This window comes from Eriocheir sinensis, chromosome 19 (assembly GCF_024679095.1).
Source record: "Eriocheir sinensis breed Jianghai 21 chromosome 19, ASM2467909v1, whole genome shotgun sequence".
In the NCBI taxonomy this organism is placed as follows: Eukaryota; Metazoa; Arthropoda; class Malacostraca; order Decapoda; family Varunidae; genus Eriocheir; species Eriocheir sinensis.
The window spans coordinates 16,777,149-16,801,266 of NC_066527.1; the positions used below are offsets into that span (position 1 = coordinate 16,777,149).

A 24,118-nucleotide genomic window follows, 5' to 3' on the forward strand; every position below is an offset into this window, starting at 1 on the left:
ATGAAAATAATATAGCGATAAATGCAAAAGAAATATAGAAAAAAAAGGAAGCAATGAAAATTAAAAGGATGAATAGACGTAAAAGAGAGAGAGAGAGAGAGAGAGAGAGAGAGAGATCACAGTGCAGTGTATAAACAAATATGATGAAAAATGAAAAAAAAAATGATTAAGTGAAAAAAAAGAAAAAATGAAGACAAAAACAAAAAACAAAGAAAATAAAGGAAGAAAAAAACCTCCGCGTATTTATATTACAATAGAAGACAAAAAAAAAATAAAGAAACAAAGAAAAAGAATGTAAGAGGAATAAGGAAGAAAGGCGAAGAGATAAAAAAAGATACAGAATTAATGAAGAAAACAAGAGGACGAAAAAAAGGAAAAAAAAGAGGAAGAGATTAAAGGTGATAATATTTTTGGAGGCGTTAATTGGACAGGAGGAGGAGGAGGAGGAGGAGGAGGAGGAGGAGGAGGAGGGACAGAGGAAGTAATGGTTTAGACCTCTTTTTTGTTCTGATCTTTCTTCTTCTTCCTCTTCTTCTTCTTCTTCTTCTTCTTCTTCTTCTTCTTCTTCCTCCTCCTCCTCCTCCCTCCGCAAAACCTCTCTTCTTCCCTCTAATTTCTCTCCTCTTTCCGCCCCCCCCCCCCTTCTTTCCCACACTTAAATCTTTCCCCTCCTCCTCCTCCTCCTTTCCTCTTCTCTTTCCTTTTTCTTCTTCCATTCCCTTCTTTCTCTTTCTACACTTCTTTCTATCTCTCTCTCTCTCTCTCTATCTCTCTCTCTCTATATCTCTCTCTCTCTCTCTCCCTCTCTCTCTCTCTCTCTCTCTCTCTCTCTCTCTCTCTCTCTCTCTCTCTCTCTCTCTCTCTCTCATTTTCTTTCCTCCCATTCCTTTTCCCACGAGAGAGAGAGAGAGAGTTCCGGGCAATTTCCCTCCTCCATTTCCTCTCTCACATTCCTCCATTTTGCACCTATTAATATAAGAAGTGGAGGAAAGGAGAGAAAAAGGGGAGGAAGGGGAGAGGAAATGACAGGAAGGGGGATGGAAGGGGAGGATAATGGGAAGGGGAGGGAGGGCGGGAAGGGAAGTAGGAAGGGGAGGAGAGAGAGAGGGAAGGGGAAGGAAAAAGAGAGAGGAGGAATGATAAAGAGGAGAAAGGAAATGGAGAGAAAGAGAAGAGAAGGTACAGAATAGGGTAAAGGAGGAATGGAGAAAGGGAGGGAGAGAGGAAGGGAGAGAGAGAGGAGAGGTAATATATAGAAAGAAAGAAAGGAAAGGGATGAAAAGAAAGGAGAAGGAGGAGGAAGAAGAAGAGGGGAAGAGGGAGAGATAATAGAAATAAGGGGAAATAAAAAGGAAATAAAAATAAAAGTAAAGGGATAAAAAGAGGATAAAGAAAGGAGGAGGAGAAGGAGGAGGAGGAGGAGGAGGAGGGGGAGGAGGAGGAGGAAAAGTAATAAAAAGAAGGGAAATTGAAAAGAAATTGACGGAAAGAGAAGGAATATGAGAGAGAGAGAGAGAGAAGAGGAAACAAATATACCTAAAATCATTCATATACTCGAGTGTGTGTGTGTGTGTGTGTGTGTGTGTGTGTGTATTTATAAAAGAGGGCAGAGACAAACACGCACACGTACACTTATATATCATGTATACACATAAAAAAAAAAAGACAGGCGCGCATGTACGTTATCAGTGGAACGCTGTCATATCTTCCACCTGTTACACACACACACACACACATACGGTTGCTGGGTGGTGAGGAAGGGAGGAGGAGGAGGAACACAAAGAAACACAAAGGAAGAACAAACAACAGCAGACCTGCTGGTCCTAACGAGGCTGTTTGTGACAAGCTACACTAACTATCTAATCAAAGGTGGAAGATGAAGGACAGCAAAGGCGAAGGCTCCTCCCCACCCCCCATCCCTCCAGCCAAAGCTGGCAGGAAAGGAAAAAGAACCATGCAGCATGGAAAAACTGCATGGAAATTATGTAGGAAAGAGGAAAGAACTACCATTACTGCTACCACTAACCGGGCGATAAAAGCGGACAAGGACACCAGTATTCGAAAGAACTTAACGTTATTACGACAATGGGTAATATCTAAGTTGCTGGTTGGACACAAAACACTTGTCTAATCTATTCTTGAAGGCCGTAACTGTTGTACTATCAACGACATCACAGGGAAGAGAGTTCCAAACATTAACGACTCGATTGAAGAAGAAGTGTTTGGCTTCGTGCGACGAGAATCTTTTACAACTTATCTTCAGATTGTGATTTCTTCTTGTTCTATTTGATCGATCAATTGTAAAGTAATCTTCCGCATTAATATCACAGAATCCTTTAAACATTTTAAACACTTCTATTAGATCGCCTCGCATTCCTCGTTTTGACAGGCTGAATAAATTTACTTCTTTAAGCCTTTGTTCATATGACAAATTTCTCAACCTAGGAATCATCTTTGTTACTCTTCGTTGAACCCGTTCCAACTTTTCTATGTCTTTTCTGTAATAATAAATAAATAAGGAGGAGGAGAGGTAGAGGAGGAAGAGGAGGAGGAGGAGGAGGAGGAAGGATGTCACTTTACGCGTTGTTCACCTTCTCTCTCTCTCTCTCTCTCTCTCTCTCTCTCTCTCTCTCTCTCTCTCTCTCTCTCTCTCTCTCTCCATAGCGGTACATGAAGTTGTAAACACTTATTATAGTTGTTTATTATCTTTTTTTTCTTTTTTCTTCCTCTTCCTCTTCTTCGCTTTGTCTTCCTCTTCTTCGCTTTGTCTTCCTCTTCTTCGCTTTGTCTTCCACCCGATTTTTTCCTTTCGACATTATCTTTTAAGTTTTTGCCTTTTTCCTATTCCCTTCTTTTATTACAGTTATTTTTCTTTTCTTTCTTCTTTTCCATACATTGCTTTTTTCATGATTTTCTCTCCATTCTTACTTTATTCCCTTTTCTCTCTCCATTTTCTTTTATCCCTTCTTCATATTTTCCTATTTTGTCTTCTCTCCTTTCTCTCTTTCTTCTTTCATCTCTTTCTTTCTTTTTGTTTATCCTTAGATGTCTATTCTATCTATTTCTTTAACCTCTTCCTTTCTTTTTTCCTTTTTATATAGTCTCTCTGCCTTCGTTTATCACATTCTTTCTATTCCTTTCCCTTGCTTTCCTTGTTTTCCTTTCCCCTTCTCTTAAATCGCCTCCCTTTCCTTTCCTTTCCCTTCCTTCCCTTCCCTTTCATTTTCTCTCTTTCCTCCCATCCCTTCGCTTCTCTCTCTTTTCTTTCCTTTCCTTTCCCTTCCTTCCCTTCCCTTTCCTTTTCTCTCTTTCCTCCCATCCCTTCGCTTCTCTCTCTTTCCATCCCTTCCCTTTCCTTCGTTTATCACATTCTTTCCATTCCTTTCCCTTCCTTTCATTGTCTTCCCTTACCCTCCTCTTATATCCCCTCCCTTTCCTTTCCTTTCCCTTCCTTCCCTTCCCTCTCTCTCCTCCCATCCCTTCCCTTCTCTCTCTTTCCAACCCTTTCCTTTCATTCCCCTCCCCTCCCTTCTCTACCCTTCTCTACCCTTCCCTTCCCTTCCCTTCCCCCCGCCCTTCCTCTTGTATGCCCACTGAACGAAACTTTTTATCAATGTTTCAGAAGTTTCCGTTCAGGTCACGGTGAAGTGTTTCCCTGTCACACACATTACAATTTGCAAAAACACTTCGTCATTTCCGTATTTCCAGAGAGACAGTTGGAGACGAGAAGATGACGTGTACTACTTGTGTTAAGCTGGCGTAACACTGGACCCAAATCTGGAGAGCACGAGCTCTTGCTGGCAGCTTTTGCTCGCGAGCAAGTCACTGGTGACCTCACACTGACGAGCGACGAGCAACATTGTAAACAAAGCCTCAGCCACGGCACCTACAAGTTTACGCTTCGCATTGCGGCTAAATGTGCAGCTGTGGCGGCATTACTTGCCGTTATTCAACGAACGCAGAAGAAGAAAAGACGAGTCTGGCTTCGGTCATGGCTGAAGGGAAGGGAGACCCACGGTGTGAGCAACAATCCATCGAACTTTCTTGACGTAGACTTACAGAAGTGTGGATGGCTGTGTCCCACAACTCGGGATGGTCCCTGACTCTAGATATTAAAGAGTGCACAATACCGGAGGACCAATGAACTCTAGAACTAGGAGAGAAGGTGGTCATGGCGAGTGTTTAGTTCAGCTGGGCGGTCTTGGTCTTGGTAAGGGATCCAGAAATCAAAATAAAAACCAACACTACTTTTCACAATATAATAAAATATTACAAACACCATCAAGCATAAAACGAGTATTTGAATAAGTTCTCTAATATCATGGGTATACGGTCCAATACACCAGGCAATATTTATTATTCACATATCGGTGCACCAAAGAGCTCATTTGACTGCCTGCTCGCGGCTCGCCGAGCTGCTCCCCGTCCAAACGGCGAGCTAAACGCGAGCAAAAGCTGCCAGCAAAAGCTCGTGCTCGCCAGATTTGGTCCAGTGTGACGCCGGCTTTAGGCCAACATCACACTGGGCGGTTTCACCGCGCGGCAGAGCTAACCTCAAGGTTGTTTGTGTCCTTGAGGCAGAAGGATTATTTAAAAAAGAGCCCACATGTCTGAGAAATTGGGTTCACCCATTACATGCTGAGGGGGGAAACTAGTGAAAAGTTTGAGAAGTTTTATGAGAATAGGGGTTGTTAGTGAGCTCTGATCTCAGTCCAAGGGCACAATGCATTCAAGCTAGAACTCGAGCAAATAGGGTACTGGGTTTTATTTCAAAGAGCGTAAGCAACAGAAGCGCCGAAGTCTTCCTCAAACTATATTTAGCATTAGTTAGACCTCATCTTGACTATGCGGTTCAATTCTGGTCACCTTACTATAGAATGGATATCAAAATGTTAGAATCGGTGCAGAGGAGGATGACTAAGATGATTCAGGGGTTACGAAACTTGCCATACGAGGAAAGACTCAAACAATTAAAATTGCATTCTCTAGAAAGGCGAAGGGTGCGTGGAGACAAGATCGAGGTTTATAAATGGATGAAAGGCTGTAATAGGGGGGGTATTCATAAGGTTCTGTTGGTAAGGGAACAGGGAAGGACACGTAGTAATGGGTTTAAACTGGATAGGTTCAGATTCAACAAGAACATATAAAGGCAAAAAATGGTTTACTAACAGAGTGGTAGATGAGTGGAACAGGCTGAGCAGTCATGTGGTTAGTGCCAATAAAATAGTCGCATTAAAAAAAATAGATTAGATAAATTCATGGACAGTGATAATAGGTGGGGTTAGATTCACGGGAGCTTAGGTTCAAAGGAGTTGCCTTGTACAGGCCTACCGGCCTCTTGCAGACTCCTACGTTCTTATGTTCTTAATTACCGAATGCCAAAGGCTTCATTTGATAAATTGCTGCAAGTTCTAAGGCCTCACGTCTCCAAACAAAACACACAGTTCAGGAGGGCAATATCTGCCGAGGAAAGACTGACAATTACACTAATTGAATAAACAAATCAACGTCAAACATGGTGGTCGACCGCGCGGCGGAACCGCCCAGTGTGACCACGTGCATTGAACTGTTGCGTCCTCAATCGCGGCGTGAAGCGGCAGCGCGGCAGGGCGGTTCTGCCGCAGCATGCTGCGGTGGTGGGCGGCTGACGCGCGGCAAAACCGCCCAGTGTGACAACGGTTTTTGCTTCTCTTCTCCTTCGTCTTCTTTTTCTTCTATTCCTTCTGTTTCTTTTTCTTCGTCTTCCTCCTTCTCCTCCTCTTCATCTTTCTCCCCTTCCTTCTTCTCCTTGGTTGGTCCTTCATCTTCTTTTCGCTCCTCCTCCACGCGCCACGAAGATGATTCCAACCTTAAGGGCTCACCCGTACGAGGAACGACTCAAACGACTCAATCTCTTTACATTGGACAAAAGACGCCTACGAGGGGATATGATTCAAGTCTTCAAGTGTCTGAAAAAATTCAATAACGTCGATTACTCCAAATTCTTTGAACTGCAAACCAACCTAAGAACTAGAAATAACGGTTTACCCATTCAGTCGAGTCGATGTAACACAGACATCGGAAGGAGTTTCTTTTCAAACCGAGTCATCCGTCACTGGAACAATCTTCCTTCAGAAGTAGTAAATGCGAATACCATCAACTCCCTCAAATATAGAATCGACCGTCACTTCGCTGCGTCGGGAGTGAACTGAATATTGAGGTGCTTTCATCTGCTCCTCAATATCGAGGTGCTTTCATCTGCTCCTCAATATCGAGGTGCTTTCATCTGCTCCTCAATATCGAGGTGCTTTCATCTGCTCCTCAATATTGAGGTGCTTTCATCTGCTCCTCAATATCGAGGTGTTTTCATCTGCTCCTCAGTGTCGAGGTGCTTTCATCTGCTCCCCAGGCCCCAGGCTGTCGAGCAGATTAAATCACCAAAGCGGGCAACCTCGTAATGAGCCAATAGGCTTTCTGTTGCCTGCGTTTCCATGTTTCCATGTTTCCTCTTCCACTTTCTTTTCTTTCGTTCTACTCTTTCTTGCTTGTATTTTTCTTCTTTTACATCTCCTCTTTCTCCTCCTCCTCCTCCTCCTTCTTTGCTTCTTCTTCATTCTCTTTCGTTTCCATTTTTTCATCCGCCTTTTGTTCTATTCCCCTTTCCTGCTTGTATTTTTCTTCTTTTTTTCTTTTCTCATCCGCCTTCACTTCCTCTTCTGCTTCTTTTTCTCCTCCTCTTCTTTCATTTCCTCCTCCTTTCGTTCTACTCCGTTTCCTACTCGTATTTTCCTTCTACTCTTCCTTCTCCTGCTCCTCCTTCTACGTCTCCTTTCTATTTCTTCTCCACTTCTACTTCCTCCCTCTTTCGTTCCACTTCCTGCACCTATTTTTCTCCTCCTCTTCCTCCTTCTCTTTTTTCTTAACCATTGTTCTCCTTTTTTTCCCTTAATTCTCGTCTTCCTTTTCCTCTTCCTCCTCCTCCTCCTCTTCTTCTTCCTTCGTCCCATATTGCAAGTGTAACGGTATGCTTGGGAAAAAGAAGAGGTGAAGAGGAGGAAGAGGAGGAGGAGGAGGAGGAGGAGGAAGAGGAAGGCGGTTATTATAGGGTAAAACTGATGAATCATGGTTATATGTCTTCTCTCTCTCTCTCTCTCTCTCTCTCTCTCTCTCTCTCTCTCTCTCTCTCTCTCTCTCTCTCTCTCTCTCTCTCTCTCTCTCTCTCTCTCTCTCTCTCTCTCTCTCTCTCTCTCTAACACAAACACATCAATAACACAAAATAACAAACAAACAAACAATTCATCATAATATTTGATCAGTAACAACAAAAACAACAACAACAATAACACAGGTGACCCATTAATTAATTACTAACACCTGTATTTTTTTCTACAGGAAAAAATCAACAGGTGGCGAATCGGTTCAGTCAACGCCCCAGTTCGAATCTCCTTACTCCCCCAATCTCGATCCTCCATCCTCCCCTATTTTTAACCCATTCCCTTATTACCCCCCCCCCCAACACTCCCCTTACACACACACCTTCTAATCCTCTTCCCTTCCATTCAAATTCCCTTTAGTCTCTTCCAAACCCTATTTAAAAGGATTGAATAGGACTGTAGGGGATGGAAATATAGAAGGGTTAAGGGTTAGTCTATCTCTATCTCTATCTATCTATCTATTTATTTAGCTGTTCTATCTCTTCCATTTGTATCCTCTTTAATCTTTTCTAAAACCCCATTTAAGAGAATTTGATACGACTGAAAAAATATATAGATTGTTTTTTGGGATTTTCTTTCTCTATATTCATCTATCAATTAATCAACTTCTTATCTCTCTATCTATCTATCTACCATTCAAGCTAGTTAATCTATATTTATCTCTATCTATTTAACTTCTATCTCAACCTCTCACATAAACAAATAACAAAGCGATCAATCAATTAATCTCTCTTTCTATCTATCCATTTTCCATCAATCAATCAATCAGTCAGTCAATCAATTTCTCTCCCTCTCTATTAAACTATGTATCTCTAACTCTCACACAAATAACTAACCTATTTATCTATCTTCCTATCCATCAATCAGTCAATCTCTATCTCTCTCGATCTATCTATCCAACTTTCCATCTCTAACAAACTCCACCCTCACACACAGACAATTTACTTATCTATCTTTCCATCAGTCAATCAGTCACTCAATCTCTTCATCTATTTATCTATCTATTCAACTATCTCTCTCTAACAACCTTCTCTCTCACACGCCCAAACATTCAACTTATCTACATTTCAATCAGTCTGTCTGTCAATCAATCTCTCAATCTCTTTATTTATCTATTTAACTAACTAACAACCTTCTCTCACGCACACAAACTTTAAACTTCCATCAGTCAGTCAGTCAGTCAATCTCTCCATCTTCATCTATCTGTCAATCTCTCTCTTACAACCTTCTCTCTCTCTCTCACACACACAAACAATTAACTAATCCAACTGTTCTTCCATCATCAGTCAATCTATCACTCTTATCTATTCAACTTTCTTTCAAACAATCTTTCCTCTCTCTCTTTCAACACAAACATGAAGGGCTCCAGCTATTTCCCTTCGGCACACCGCACCGCACACTTCCTCCGCCTCATAGCAACTTGGTCAACCCGGATCGGTGTTTTGCTCATCCTTGCGACCTTCCTCCTCGTCTGTGTCTTGTTCCGAACCAGACACGAGACAAAGGGAGTGGTCGTAAGGGGGTCGGGGGTGACAGACGCATGGGGAGTGGAGTTACCGGTGCTGGGAGTGGGGAAGGAGGTTGGGGAGGGAGTGGGAGTGAAGGGAATGGATAGGGAAGGAAAGGGGATGGTTGGTGGAAGAGGGGGAAGAGGAGGGGATGTACTGCCTGGTTGCCCGTCTACTCCACCCGATTTGAGTAAGTTTTGGTGGTGGTGGTTGTGGTTGTGGTTGTGGTTGTGGTGGTGATTTAAATCCCCCTTAATTCACGTAAAAAAAAGTTACTGATATGATTCTTTGTACAAAATTATCGGAAATTAAATTTTATGATTAACTTTTATCTTTTTTTTTTTTTTACATATTTCAGATCAAAGAGCTTGCGACTAATTATATACCTTTTGTCTTTGTTACCTCTCTCTCTCTCTCTCTCTCTCTCTCTCTCTCTCTCTCTCTCTCTCTCTCTCTCTCTCTCTCTCTCTCTCTCTCTCTCTCTCTCTCTCTCTCTCTCTCTCTCTCTCTCTCTCTCTCTCTCTCTCTCTCTCTCTCTCTCTCTCTCTCTCTCTCTCTCTCTCTCTCTCTCTCTCTCTCTCTCTCTCTCTCTCTCTCTCTCTCTCTCTCTCTCTCTCTCTCTCTCTCTCTCTCTCTCTCTCTCTCTCTCTGTTTATCTCCTTTCCCTCTCTCTTTATTCCTTCTCTTCCTGTTTATTATTTCCTTTTTTTTCCATTTTTCTTCCTTTGTCCTTTCCTTCTCTCTCCCTTTTCCCCTTCTTTCCTCTTCTATATTCCCTATTTCCTTTCCTTCTTTATTTTTTCTATCCATTTTAACTACTCTTCTCTTTCCCCTCCTTCCACTCTTTTCTCCCTCTCCCACTTCTCTTTCTCCCTTATTCCTCCACTTCCCTTTCCTGCCCTTCACTCCCTTACCTCCTTTTCTCCCTCATTCTTCAATTCTCGTTCTCCTCCCTCTCTTTTCCCTTCTCTTTCTCCCTCAATTCTCCACTTTCTTTCTCTCTCTCATTCCTCACTCTTGTCTTTCACCCTCTCTTTTCTTTCTTCTTCTCATATTCCTCTCTTTTCCCCTCTCCATCTCTTCCTCTTCTCCCTCATTTCTCCTCTTATCTTTCTCCCTCTTTTCTCTTTTCCATATCTTCCTTTTCCCCTCATTCCTCCTTTCTTCCTCGTTTCCCCACTTTCCTTCCTCCCATTTTTCTCCTCTCTTTTTCCCTCCTCCTCTGCCCTCCCACTTCCCCACTCTTCCCTTCCTCCCCTTCCTCTTCCACCTCCCTCTCTCCCTCAGTCGGGCGGCTTGTGGTGGAGGAGATGGTGACAGTTGAGGAAGCGGAGAGGAGGTTGAAGGGGGTTGAGGAGGGGGGCTTCTGGGCGCCTATGTCCTGCGAGGCGAGGTGGAGGGTGGCTGTTATTGTGCCCTACCGCGACAGAGCTGAACAGGTAAGTACAGGTGGGTGGGGGGTTGGGAGATGGGGGTTTGTAAGGGGGGTGGGATTGGGGGTGAAGAAAATGTGTGTGTTTGCTCTTTCATATTTTCTTTTCTTAGTCGTTTGTCCTAATGTCATGTTTTTTTGTTATTTTTTTATCATATTTTACAGTTTTCTCTGCTTTTCCTTCTTTATCTTCCTTCCTTCCCAGTCTCTCTCTCTGTTTATCCTTCCTTCTCTTCCTTCTTCTTTCCTTCCCTTCCTCTTTCTTTGTTAGGTCTGTCTATCTCTCCCTTTTCCCTCATTTTCCTCTTCTCAATCGCATATTTTCTTCCTCCTATAAAAATGTTCTAAGCATTTTTTTTTAGTGTGTGTGTGTGACTGCGTGCATGAGTACTCTTGCGTGTGTGTGTGCGTGCGTGCGTGATGGTGGTTGAATTACTACTTCCCTGCTTATTATCTTTAGATCTCCACTTTTTGCTCTTGATAACTTTGATAACGGCGAATTTTCCTGTAATTTCCACCTTTCATCTGCAATCTGTGTCATGTTGGTGCGCGCATATCCATAAAACTCTCTCTATGGCTTAATTTAACACGTCAACCTGATGGTCATTATATAGCACTCATTCCGCCAGCGGTGAGGTACATTTTTTTAGGTATTTCGTGAGATTTTTTTTTTCTTCAAAGGATGCGGCTCAACGGCAACAAAAAGGGTACAAAAAAAAAGCCCGCTACTCGCCGCTCCACAAAAGTAAAAAAGTAAAGAGTACTCAAAAGAGAGGTCAATTTCGGGTGGAGAGGTGTCTTGATACACTCTTCTTGAAAGAGGCCAAGTCATAGGCAGGAGGAAATACAGACGAAGGAAGACTGTTTCAGAGTTTACCAGTGAAGGGGATGAAAGAATGGAAATTCTGGTTAACTCTTGCATAAGGGGTTTGGACAGTATAGGGATGAGCATGAGTAGAAAGTCGTGTGCAGCGGGGCCGCGGGAGGGGGGGAGGCATGCAGTTAGCAAGTTCAGAAGAGCAGTCAGCATGAAAATATCGATAGAAGATAGAAAGAGAAGCAACATGGCGGCGGAATTTAAGAGGTAGATGGCTGTCAGTAAGAGGAGGAGAGCTGATGAGACGAAGAGCCTTGCCCCCCACACGTGAGATCCATACTCCATACGAGGGCGGACAAGGCCCCTGTATATGGAAAGCATCTGTGTGGGGGAGAACTGGCGGAGACGATACAGAACGCCCAACCTCGAGGAAGCTGATTTAGTAACAGAGGAGATGTGAAGTTTCCAGTCGAGATTTTGAGCTAAGGATAGACCGAGGATATTTAGTGTTGAAGAAGGTGACAGCTGAGTGTTGTCAATGAATAGGGGATAGGTGTTTGGAAGATTGTGTCAAGTTGATAGGTGGAGAAACTGGGTTTTTGAGGCAATGAAGGACACAATCGGAAATGATAGCAAGGTCTGAGGTTAAGCGTTCTGCAGCCTCCAGTCCGGAGTCTTGTAATTCCTGTTGAGGGGGTCTCCTATTGAAAGAAGTTGAATAATGCAGAGTGGAGTCATCGGCGTATAAGTGGACAGGACAGTTTGTTATGGAAAGATCATTGATGAATAACAGGAAGAGAGTGGGTGATAGGACAGAGCCCTGTGGAACGCCACCGTTGGTAGGTTTATGAGAAGAACAGTGACCGTCTACCACCGCAGAGATAGAACGACCGGAAAGGAAACTGGAGATAAAGGAACAAAGAGAGGGATAGAATCCGAAAGAGGGCAGTTTAGAAAGCAAAGACTTGTGCCAGACTCTATTAATTAATTAAGAGAATAGACAGATATGGAGAAAAGAAAAAAATATGTGTTGATGATTCCCCTTCATCTTCCTTTTCTCTTTCCTCTTCACACTTCCTTCCCAGCCCCCACTCTTTCCTTCCTCCCTCCTTCTCCCTCTCCTTCATTCCCTCCCATTCTATTCCTTGTACTTTCCGCTACTTATACTATTCATTTCACAGCTGGGTGCGTTCCTCAACCACATGCACCCCTTCCTCCAGCGCCAGCAGCTCAACTATTCCATATACATCGTTGAGCAAGCCGGTGAGTCAAAGAAAATTGTATAAATGTTTTGTTTACTTGTCTTTACGTCATCAATATCTACTCCCTTGCTTGCTTTCTTTCTTTTTACTTTAACTTTCTTCCATTTCTCCCTTTCCACTTCCTCTACATTATTCCTGACGTTCTCATCTGGGTATTTTACATCCAGAAGTCCAGAAGTTAGAGAGAAAACTAGAAAATAAAAGATGAGGTGAAAAGTTAAAGACGAGAAAGAGATAGGCAGAAGAAAAAGGAGAAAAGAAGAAACACAGAGAAAAAGAAAAGGAAGAAACACAAAGGAGAGAGAAAAGGTGAATAAGGAAGAACATCAAAGAACTGGTATACCTGACATTGCCCGGGCTTCTCTTAGGGAGGGAAACTTAGTGTGGTTACTCATTTACTTGATCGTTTTCTATTGGGTCTCTTTGGTTTTCTATTGCTTTGTGTGGGTGACTCTTCTAGCATCTCTTTGCCTTTATTTTATTTGTATAGGGGTGACTGAGGCAATCCTCTACTCTAAGCCAATCCCTTTCTCTCTCCTCTCAGCCTAATCTAACCTAACAAAACCTACAATTAGTCTATACCAAACCAACCTAAATCAACCCTCGCCAAAAGCCCAAGCCACCTCTATTCTCTCTCCTCTCAGGCTCAACCAGACCAAACCAACCGAACCTAACCCAACGTATCCAAACCTCCATAACAAGCCAAATCAACCCCTTTTTTCTCTTTCACTCACTCTCCTGAACCCCACCTGAACCAAGCCAAACCTACCAAACTTAAAGTAAGCCAAACCAAATTCAAACCAACCTAACCTAACCTAACCTAACCTCACTATATAACAACCCCAACTAACCCCAAAACTAACCTAACGAAACCAAACCTCCATAACAAGCCAAACCAACCCCTATTTTTCTCTTTCACTCACTCTTCTGAACCCCATCTGAACCAAACCAAACCTACCAAACTTAAAGTAAACCAAGCCAAATTCAAACCAACCTAACCTAACCTCACTATATAACAACCCCAACTAACCCCAAAACTAACCTAACGAAACCAAACCTCCATAACAAGCCAAACCAACCCCTATTTTTCTCTTTCACTCACTCTTCTGAACCAAACCAAACCTACCAAACTTTACGTAAACTAAACCAAATTCAAACCAAACCAACCTAACCTAACCTCACTACACAACAACCCCACCCCAAACAATCCCTATTCTCACTCTCCTTCCCTGCCTCTCTTCCACTCTTCCAGGCACCGATCTCTTCAACCGGGCCCGCCTGCTCAACGTGGGGTTCCTGAAGGCGCGTCAGGAGGGCCCATGGGACTGCTACGCCTTTCACGACATCGACATGCTGCCACTCAACGATTACCACCTCTACCACTGCTCGCCACAGCCCCGCCACCTCGCCGTCAGCCCCTCCAGCCACAATTACAAGTGAGTAGGAGGAGGAGGAGGAGGAGGAGGTGTTTGGGTGAGAAGCGGAAGTTGAGAGGAGTTAAAACCACAAGGATGAGGAGGAGCACGTGTTTGACTGGGTACCGGAAGGAGAAGCGAAGAGCGGGGAGAATGAAGAGGAAGGAAGAGAAGAGTAGAAGGATGGAAACAAGAGGAGGAAGAGATATTATGATGAGGAATGAAGGAAGAGTGACAAAGAAAAGGAAGAAAGTAGATATTTGAGTCGTAAAAGGAGGAGAAGGGGAGAGTGAAAAGCAAGATGGTGACGCTATGATGAAGTAACTGTAGAAGAATGGAAACAAGAGGAGGAAGAGAGAGTATATATTTGAGGGCGAAGGAAGACTGACAAAGAAAAGGAAGAAGTAGATATTTAAGTCGTAGAAGGAGGAGAAGAGGAGAGTGAAAAGCAAGATGGTGACGCTATGATGAAGTATATGTAGAAGAATGGAAACAAGAGGAGGAAGAGAAAGTATATATTTGAGGGCGAAGGAAGACTGACAAAGAAAAGGAAGAAGTAGATATTTGAGTCGTAAAAGGAGGAGAAGAGGAGAGTGAAAAGCAAGATGGTGACGGTACCCTTATTCTTACCCTCTTCAAACTATGACCTACACCCCCACCGCCGTCTGGTACCCCCCCAAAAATCCTATATGATACCTTCTAATCTTAACCATTTGGGGGACTTTCGTAGGAGTTGTGGGCATTTCCAGGTGTAGTTTTATGACCCTGGTGGTAGCCTGACAAAGCTTCTGTACCATAAAAGGGAAAAAACACTTATGAGAGCCCGATTAATCTTTTTTTTTTTTTTTTTTTTTTTTACAACCCAGCCAACACTCCACTCCTTCCACGAACTCGCCCTCCCACTCCTCCACTTTCCTTTTCCCATACTGATCCACTTCCTCACCCTTGCAACTCACCCAATCTTCACCCTTTTACTCTTCCTTTCCTAACCTAACCTAACCTACTCCTAACAACCCCTATTCCCTCTCCTCTCCTAACCTAACCTAACCTACTCCTAGCAACCCCTATTCTCTCTCCTCTCCAAACCTAACCTAACCTAACCTAACCTAACCTAACCTAACCTAACCTAACCTACCCCTAGCAACCCCTATTCTCTCTCCTCTCCAAACCTAACCTAACCTAACCTACTCCTAGTAACCCCTATTCTCTCTCCTCTCCTAACCTAACCTAACCTAACCCACTCCTAGTAACCCTTATTTTCTCTCCTCTCCTAACCTAACCTAACCTAGCCTAACCTCTCTCACTTGCACATCCTTCCCCCTTTCACTCTCACATCTCCCAACCCTCCCCAGGTCCGCCCACCACATGCCCTACGACAAGTACTTCGGCGGGGCGTGCCTGATGACGGAGGGGCACCTTAGGAGGGTCAACGGCTGGAGCAACGCCTATTGGGGCTGGGGGGGCGAGGATGATGACATGTGGCGGCGGATAAGGCTCACCGATATGTCAGTGTGGCGCTACCCGGCTCACTTTGCCTCCTACAAGATGATCACCCACAAGCCGCAGACCATCAACCCGGAGAGGTGAGCCGAGTAGCGGGAGAGGAGTGGAGTAAGGAAGAGGGGGAGTGTGGGAGTGAAAGAGAAGAGGGGTGAAGGGAAGGTGATTGGGGTGAAGCGGATTGGGGTGAAAGGGGTGTATGGGGGAGAGAAAGGAGGTGAGGGAGATGGTGGGAGTAAGAAAGAAAGGAGGACATTAAGAAAGGTAGGAAGAAGGGAAAGAAAAGAGAAAAAATGAGTGCTTATGAGTGAATGAATGAAGAGATGAGTTACCGAAAAAAGAAAAAGAAAGAAGGAAAGAAGGAAGGAGGACTGGGCTAGTAGAGGAAAGAAAGGAAGAAAGTAAGGAAAGTAAAGGAAAATACAGAAAGGTAGTAGAGAGAAAAAAATGGTAGAGAAATAGAATGAAGAAATGAATGAAGAGATGATTTACTGAAAGAAGAAAAAGAGAATAGGAAAAAGGAATGGACTAGTAGAGGAAAGAAAGGAAGAAAGTAAGGAAAGTAAAGGAAAGTACAGAAAGAGAGTAGAGAGAAAAAAAATATGGTAGAGAAAAAAATAGAGAAGAAACGAGAGAAATAGAAGAAAAGAGAACTGAAGAAATGGAATGGAAACATATAATAAGGAAATGGAAGAGAGGGGAAGGGAAAACATGGGAAGGAAACGGAAAGGGAATAGGGAAAAAAATATGGTAGAAAAATAAATAGAGAAGAAACGAGAGAAATAGAAGAAAAGAGAACTGAAAAAAATGGAAAGGAATCATAAGGAAATGGAAGAGAGGGGAAGGGAAAACATGGAAGGGAAACGGAAAGGAATGGAAGGGAAGGGAAGTGAAGGAAGGGAAAACCACGGAAGGGGAGGAAGGAAAAAGCGTAAGGGAGGATGATAAAGATGGACAGGTAGAAAATTAATTAATGAAAACAGGTAGAAAAATGATTTGTGGGAGGAAAGGAGGAAAACAAAAAAATAAAATTAGGAATATACGAAAAGGAAGGAAGCAAGGAAGAAAGAAAGGAAGGAAGGAAGGAATGAGAGGAGGAGGAGGAGGAGGAGGTGGAGGAGAGGATGTGGAGGAATGTTTGGCTTTGACGATGGGAAATATAAATGGCGGAGGAGGAGGAGGAGGATGAGGAGGAGGAGGAGGAGGAGGAGGAGAAGTGTGGGAGGGAGAGAAGGAGAGAGAGGGAGAGGGTTTTAAGAGGCAAAGAGAATATTAAACGAAGCTTGAGAGAGAGAGAGAGAGAGAGAGCTCTCTCTCTCTCTCTCTCTCTCTCTCTCTCTCACACACATCCCATCTTTCCCAGCATCAACACACACACCTGTCCGCACCTATCGCCCCCTTTAATCAACCTTTCCCCACGCAGGTACAAGGTGCTGGAACGGAACACGGGTCGATACGTACAAGACGGGCTCAGCAACCTCAACTACACGATCATGAAGACGCAGAGGCGGCCGCTGTACACACACATACTGGCCGATATAGGGACCAGTGTGGCTCCGGCGGGGAAGAACAAGAGCAAGGGTGGGAGATGATGAGGAGGAGGAAGGAGGGTATTGATGGCGTGTGTGTGTGTGTGTGTGTGTGTGTGTGTGTGTGTGTGTGTGTGTGTGTGTGTGTGTGTGTGTGTGTGTGTGTGTGTGTGTGTGTGTGTGCTTATTTATTTGTTTGTTTGTTTTTGTTTGTGTTTTTTTGTCTGTTCTTTGTTTGTTAGTGATTAGGAAATATATTTTAGTTATTCCTCGCCGTTGTTTTATTGTTTTTTTTCTTGTTTGTTTGTTTGTTTGGTATTTTCTGGCTCGTTTGTTTAAGTTTGTTTGTTTGTTTGTTTGTTTGCCTTTTTTTCTGTCTGTCTCTGTCTGTTTATTTTTTCTCCTTTCTGCTATTTTTTTTCTTTTTCTCTCTTTTCTTCTTTTTCTTTCTGTTTCTTCTTCTTCTTCGTCTCCTTCTCCTATTTTCTTATTATTATTCATCTTAATTCATATTTTTTTCCCTTCTACTTTCTGTCTTTTTCTATTTCTCCATTTCCATGTCTGTCTGTCTGTCCGTCTCTCTGTCTGTCTGTCTGTCTGCCTCTCTGTCTTTGTCTGTCTGTCTCTCTGTCTGTCTGTCTCTCTGTCTGTCTGTCTGTCTGCCTCTCTGTCTTTCTGTCTGTCTGCTTCTCTGTCTGTCTGTCTCTCTGTCTGTCTGTGTGTCTGTCTGTCTGTTGGCCTATCTTATCTCTGCTTCTTTTTCTCCTCCTACTTTTATCTCTGTTTCCCTTCCTATCACTACTCACATTATACATATATAAATACAGAAATGAGCAAAATAATAAATAAATTAATAAAAAAATGAAAAGATAAATAAATAAGAAATAATTAGAACGCTAGGCCATTTAAACCTTCAATGCGAATAAGTTACACACACACACACACACACACACACACACACACACACACATTACAAGTCTCTCTGATATACAAAAGATCAAGGGAAAAGAAGAAAAGAAGAAGAAAAACGCACTTCTTTTCCTCCTTTATCTTCCTTTTAGTAATGTATATCCCCATTACCGCTTGGCCGAGGAGGAGGAGGAGGAGGAGGAGGAGGAGAGGCAGGAGGAGGAGGAAGAGGAAGGGACGTGAAGTATGTATGAGGAGATACGTAAGGGAAGAAGATTGGAGGAGGAGGAGGAAGAGGAGGAGGAGGAGGAGGAGGAGGAGGAGTATATCAGGATTACCAACTTCCGGTCATTGCTCTCTCTCTCTCTCTCTCTCTCTCTCTCTCTCTCTCTCTCTCTCTCTCTCTCTCTCTCTCTCTCTCTCTCTCTCTCTCTCTGTCAAACCTAAAAAATCGAAAATCATTAACTTTTAAACTAGACATTTTTTCTCCTCCTCCTCCTCCTCCTCCTCCTCCTCCTCCCCCTCCTCCATTCGTAAAGTAAAGGAAGAGAATAAATAAACGTAATTACACAAAAGTTAATCATGATGTCTAATGAAGAAAGAGAAAAAAAAATAGTGTAACTTTGCTTAATGACATGAGTGAAAATTACCCCCGGCATGTGTGTGTGTGTGTGTGTGTGTGTGTGTGTGTGTGTGTGTGTGTGTGTGTGTGTGTGTGTGTGTGTGTGTGTGTGTGTGTGTGTGTCTTGTTCTTTCGTTCTTTCTCTTTTTCTTTCTTTTTTCATTCTAGTTTTTTCTTCAATTATTTTATTCGTACTTTTGTTTTTCTTCTTCGTCTTGTTCTTTCTTCGTTTTCTCTTCCGTGTTTTTCTTCTTCTTCTTCTTCTTCTGCTTCTTCTTTTATCTTATTATAATTTTTCATTTTTATTCATCTTCCTTTTCTTATCTTCTATTATTTCATCCTCACTTTTCTTCTTCCCCTTTTTGTTGTTGTTGTTGTTGTTGTTGTTTTTATTCTTCTTCACCTTCTTCTTGTTCTTCTTCTTGTTTTATCTTATTATCATTTTTCATCTTCCTTTTATTATCTTCTATTTCTTCCTGTTCTCTTCTGGTTAAATTCGTATAAACTTTCTTCTTCACCTTTTTCCTCCTCCTCCTCCTTTTACTTCTTTTTCTATTTTCTTTCTTATTCCTATGCTAATTTTAAAGCCATTACTGTCTTCTTACACTCCCATTTTTTTCCTTGCTTATAATCTTCACTTTTGAGCAGTCCCCCTTCCCTCCTTCCCTCCCTGTGGTGTATTTCCTTCTTTCCTTCTCTTTTTCCTTCTTTTCTTCCCTTTTTCCTTCTTTTCTTCCCTTTTTCCTTCTTTCCTTCCCCTTTTCCTTCTTTCCTTCCCCTTTTCCTTCTTTCCTTCCCCTTTTCCTTCTTTCCTTCCCCTTTTCCTTCTTTCCTTCCCCTTTTCCTTCTTTCCTTCCCCTTTTCCTTCTTTCCTTCCCTTTTTCCTTCTTTCCTTCCCCTTTTTCCTTCTTTCCTTCCCTTTTTCCTTCTTTCCTTCCCCTTTTTCCTTCTTTCCTTCCCCTTTTCCTTCTTTCCTTCCCTTTTTCCTTCTTTCCTTCCCCTTTTCCTTCTTTCCTTCCCCTTTTTCCTTCTTTCCTTCCCTTTTTCCTTCTTTCCTTCTTTTCCTTTCCTTTTCCCTTTTTCTTTCCTTCCCTTTTTCCTTCTTTTTCCTTCCTTCCTTCTTTCCTTCCTTTTCCTTCTTTCTTCCACCTTCACCTTTTCCACCTTCCACCACCATCACCACCACCACCACCACCACCATCACCACCACCACCACCGCCACCACCACCACCACCATCACCACCACTACCACCATCACCTCCACCATCACCACCACCACCAGCATAAAACTTCCACTAAAACCACAATTCTTCTTCCTCCTCCTCTTCTTCTTCCTCCTCCTTCTCCTCCTCCTCCTGAAGAAGACAATCCACTCAGTCTGTCGTAAAGGGGACGCCGCCCCCCCCTCAGGACACAGACACGCCCGCCACGCCCCCCAGGAGGAAGAGGAAGAGGAGGAGGAGGAAGAAGAGGGGGTGAATCTTTATGCTTCCTCGCTTTTTTTTTCTGTTGAGAGAGAGAGAGAGAGAGAGAGAGAGAGAGAGAGAGAGAGAGAAGAAGGAAAAGGAAGGAAGAAAGGAAGGAAGGAAGGAAGGAAGGAAGGAAGGAAGAATGTTATAAAGGAGAGGAAGGTAAAGACAAGGATGAAAGGGATAAAGGATAAAAGGAAGAAGCAAACAAAGAAGAAAGAAAGGAGAAAGAAAAAAAAAGAGGAAGAGGAAAGGCAAGAGGAAAAGAGGAAGAGGAAAAGGAAGAGGAAGAAAAATAAAAAAAAATACAGACCCTCCAAAGAAAAGATGAAAAAACAGTAAAATAAACAAGAAAAGAATAAGAAAAGAAATAAAAAAACACAAATAAAACAAAATCATACAGTAAAGAATAAATAAAATCGCATAAAAATCAAAACAAATAAAATAAACGAAGACAATATTCCCGTTTTCTTCGCCGATCCATTTTCTTTTCTTCGGGTAACTTTAGAAAAAAAAATATTGGCTTGGTATTGGATTGCCTTTGTTTTCTTTTTCTTTTTTTTTTTTTTTTTTGGTTCTCCGAAAGTTCAAAAGTCAGGCCAAGATTTATTTGAAAGATACACACGGCTCTCTCTCTCTCTCTCTCGTATGGTAGAAAAAATAGAAAAGAGGAGAGGAAAGGAAGAAAGAAAGGAGGAAGAAGAGAAGAAGAAGGGAAAGGAGGAAGAAGAAAAGGAGAAAGGAAAGAAAGAGGAGAAAAAGAAAAAGAGGAATGAAAGGAAGGAAGAAGAGGAAAGAAGGAAGAAGAAGGAGAAAGGAAAGAAGAGGAAAAGAAAAGAGGAATGAAAAGAAAAGAAAGAATAAGAAGAAAAGAGGAAAGGAAGGGGAGGAAAGAAAGAGGAAAAAGAGCTAAAAGAGGAAGGGAAAGGAAAAAAGAATAAGAAAAGAAAATAGAAAGAAAAGAGAGGAAAGGAAAGGAAGAAAAAAGAGAGAGGAAAGAAAGAGGAGGAAGAGAAAAAAAAGAGGAAGGGAAAGGAAGAAGAAAAAAAAGAGAACAGAAAGAAAAGAGGAAAGGAAGGGGAGAAAAGAAAAGGAGAGAGGAAAGAAAGAGAAGAATGGAAAGGAGGAAAAAAAGAAAAGAGAACAGAAAGAAAAGAGAGGAAAGGAGAGGGAGGAAAGAAAGGAGAGGAAAGAAAGAGGAAGAAGAGAAAAAAAGAGGAAGAGAAAGGAAGAAGAAAAATAAAAGAAAACAGGAGGAAGAAAAGGAGAGAGGAGAGAAAGAGGAGGAAGAGAAAAAAAAAGAGGAAGGGAAAGGAGGAAGAAAATGAAAAGAGAACAGGCAGAAAAGAGAGGAAAGGAAGGGGAAAAAGAAAAAGGAGAGAGAAGAAATGAATGGAAGAAAGAAAAAATAGCAGAATTGAATAAGAAAAATAATAAAAATACACAAACAAAAAAAAAATATACAGAGATTAAGGAGAAAGAAAGAAAAGAACAAAATATGGAAACATAAGGAAGCAGAAGAAAAGAAGGGAAACAAATAAGAAAATAACAGAATAAAAGTCATGTAAAGGGAAGGAAGAAAATAAATAATAGAGGAATAAAAGAGAATTATAGGAAGAAAAAAAAATGAAAGACGTAAAGGAAAAAAAAAGGGGATGAAAGGGAAATACAAAGGAAGGAAAAAATACGAGAAAAAGAAAATAGAGAAATAAAGAAGAAATGAAAGTGAGATAAAGAAAAAAAGAATGAATGAATGAAATGGAAGTACAGAAGTAAGGAATACAAATGAGAAGAAAATAGAGAGAGAAGAAAGGGATGAAGGGGAAGTAGAGAGGAGAGGAGGAAGACAAGGGATAAGAAGAAAAGAAGAAGAGGTAAGAAGGAAGGAAGAGGCGGAAGGAAGGAGGGAATAAAGGAAAAAAACTTAACTCATTAACGAAAGGGAGAAACAGGAGGAAGGGAAAGAGGAGTAGGAGGAGGAGGAGGAGGAGGGCGACGAACAGGAGAAGTGAGATATAGAAGAGGAAAAGGACAAAGTTAAAGAAGAGAGAGAGAGAGAGTTATTTCCAATGTATATCAAAATATTACAGTTTCTGCGACTTTTCTTAATCTCTCTCTCTCTCTCTCTCTCTCTCTCTCTCTGTCACAGGCAATATTTTATTTCCTGTATTTTTATTTGTTTGTTTTTATTTTTTTAGTGTGTGTGTGTGTGTGTGTGTGTGTGTGTGTGTGTGTGTGTGTGTGTGTGTGTGTATCACACACACACACACACACACACACACACACACACACACACAATACAGACTTTAACGTTTACCAAAACTTCGCAAGAGAAATATTGTTGGAAATGTTTTAACTTTGCGAATTGAAATACAAATGACGAAATTATTTGAAACGGAACGCTCAGAGCCGGTGTCAAGTCTCTCTCTCTCTCTCTCTCTCTCTCTCTCTCTCTCTCTCTCTCTCTCTCTCTCTCTGGATGTACTGCAATGTGGAATGTTGAAGTTACTTAAGTTTGGTTCTATGTCATTTGGTATTATTATTATTATTATTATTATTATTATTATTATTATTATTATTATTATTGTTTTCATCTTGTCAAACATTTTTTATTTATTATCATTATCAGTAGCTTTCTTTCTTCTCCTTTTCTTCCTCTTCCTCCTCCTCGTTCTTTTTTATTTTTTTTCCTCATTTTTTCTTCTTGTTTTTCTTCTTTGCGTTCTTTTTTTTCGTTTTTTTCTTTTCTTCTTCCTCTTGTTCCTTTTTTCTTCTTCTTCTACCTTCTCCTCTTCTTCTTCTTTTTCTTCTTTGCATTCTTTTTCTTGTTTTTTCTTCTTTTTCTTTTTCTTCTCTCTTTTCTTCTTTTCTTCTTCTTTTTCTTCTACCTCCTCCTCTTCTTCTTTTTCTTCTTTGCATTCTTTTTCTTCGCTTTTCTTTTTTTTCTTTTTTCTTCTTCCTCTTCTGTTCTTCTTCTACCTCCTCCTCTTCTTCTTTTTCTTCTTTGCATTCTTTTCTTCGTTTTTCTTTTTCTTCTTCTTCTACCTCCTCTTCTTCTTCTTCTTCTTCTTCTTGTTCTCCTTCTTTGTTAACGTTTTCTTCTTCTTCTTTTACTCCTTTTTATCTGTATTCATGACCTTATTCTTATTCATCGCTTTTTCCTTCTTATTCTCCAAGTTTCGTGTTCTCCGTTTCCTCTTTCTAATTTTCTTGCTTCCTTCTCTTCCTGTTTCTCTTATTATTTCTCCTTTTTCTCTTAATTCTCCTTTTTTTTCTTCTTATTCCTCCTCCCATTATCATTATTACTACTACCTCTGTTTCCTCTACTTTATCGAACTCCACTCCACTTCCGTCTTTACACACACACACACACACACATACACGAGGAGAGAGCGAGAGCGATAGAAGGAGGAGAGAAACGAAGGAGAGAGAAAAAAAAACAAGAGGTGAAAGAGAAAAAACAACAAAAAAACAAATGAATATCGGAGAGGCGCCGTATACAGTTTCAAAAGGAAGGGTTCTGTGTGATAGGTGAGCAAGGTGGCCTGGGGGGTTGGGGGGGATGGGGGGGAGGGGGGGGGGCGCGTCTTAATTATCTTTCGCCCAGGTAGTCAGGTGAAGAGAAGCGCTTGAATGGACTCTCTCTCTCTCTCTCTCTCTCTCTCTCTCTCTCTCTCTCTCTCTCTCTCTCTCTCTCTCTCTCTCTCTCTCTCTCTCTCTCTCTCTCTCTCTCTCTCTCGCTTGTATTACTGAAGGTTAGGGTTATTATTGTTGTTATTTTTTTGTTTGTTTTTATTTATTTTTATTATTATTTGTTGTTTTTATTTTGGTATTGTTTTGGTATTGATTTTTTTTTTAACCGTTGGTAGTGTTTTTTTTCTTCTTATTTTTCTTATTTCTCTTCTTTATCTTTTTCCTTTTTCTTCTTCCAATTCTCTCTTGTTCTTGTTCTTGTTTTTTTTCTTTTCCTATTTCCACCTCTTCTTCTTCTTCTTCTTCTTCTTCTTCTTCTGCTTTTTCTTCTTCTTCTTCTTCTTCTTCTTCTTTTTCTTCTTCTTCTTATTTTTCTTCTTTATTATCATTATCGTCTTCACCATTGTTATTTTTTCTCTGTATTTTTCTCACTAATTTTCTTTTCTTCAATCAATAATATTTAATTCCTTGTTGCATCTAATTAATTTTCTTACCCATCTTCCTTCACCTTTCCCTTCTACTCTTTTTCTTTCTTTCTCTCTTCCTTTCTTCGTTTGTTTTTTCTTTGTCTTTTTCTTTCTTTCTCTTTTCCTTTCTTCGTTTGTTTTTTCTTTGTCTTTTTCTTTCTTTCTCTTTTCCTTTGTTTGTTTGTTTTTTCTTTGTCTTTTTCTTTCTTTCTTCTCCTTTCTTCGTTTTTTTTTCTTTTTCTTTCTTTTCTTCCTCTCTTTTTTCTCTTCCGCGTTCCTTTTAGTCTTTCTCTTTCTACTCT

At 41.4% G+C, this 24,118-nt stretch overlaps 1 protein-coding gene across 1 annotated transcript in view; it reads left to right on the top strand.

Annotated features, from left to right (window-relative positions):
* LOC127000990 (beta-1,4-galactosyltransferase 3-like) overlaps positions 1 to 16,721 on the top strand; it is a 67,890-nt gene extending 51,169 nt beyond the window's left edge. The window contains exons 2-6 of the mRNA XM_050865164.1: positions 9,989 to 10,140; positions 12,132 to 12,213; positions 13,465 to 13,648; positions 14,980 to 15,210; positions 16,551 to 16,721. Of these exons, the coding sequence (XP_050721121.1) occupies positions 9,989 to 10,140; positions 12,132 to 12,213; positions 13,465 to 13,648; positions 14,980 to 15,210; positions 16,551 to 16,719 (818 nt within the window). The 3' untranslated portion in view covers positions 16,720 to 16,721. The remainder of the gene's footprint in view (positions 1 to 9,988; positions 10,141 to 12,131; positions 12,214 to 13,464; positions 13,649 to 14,979; positions 15,211 to 16,550) is intronic.
* Positions 16,722 to 24,118: the final 7,397 nt, after the last annotated feature.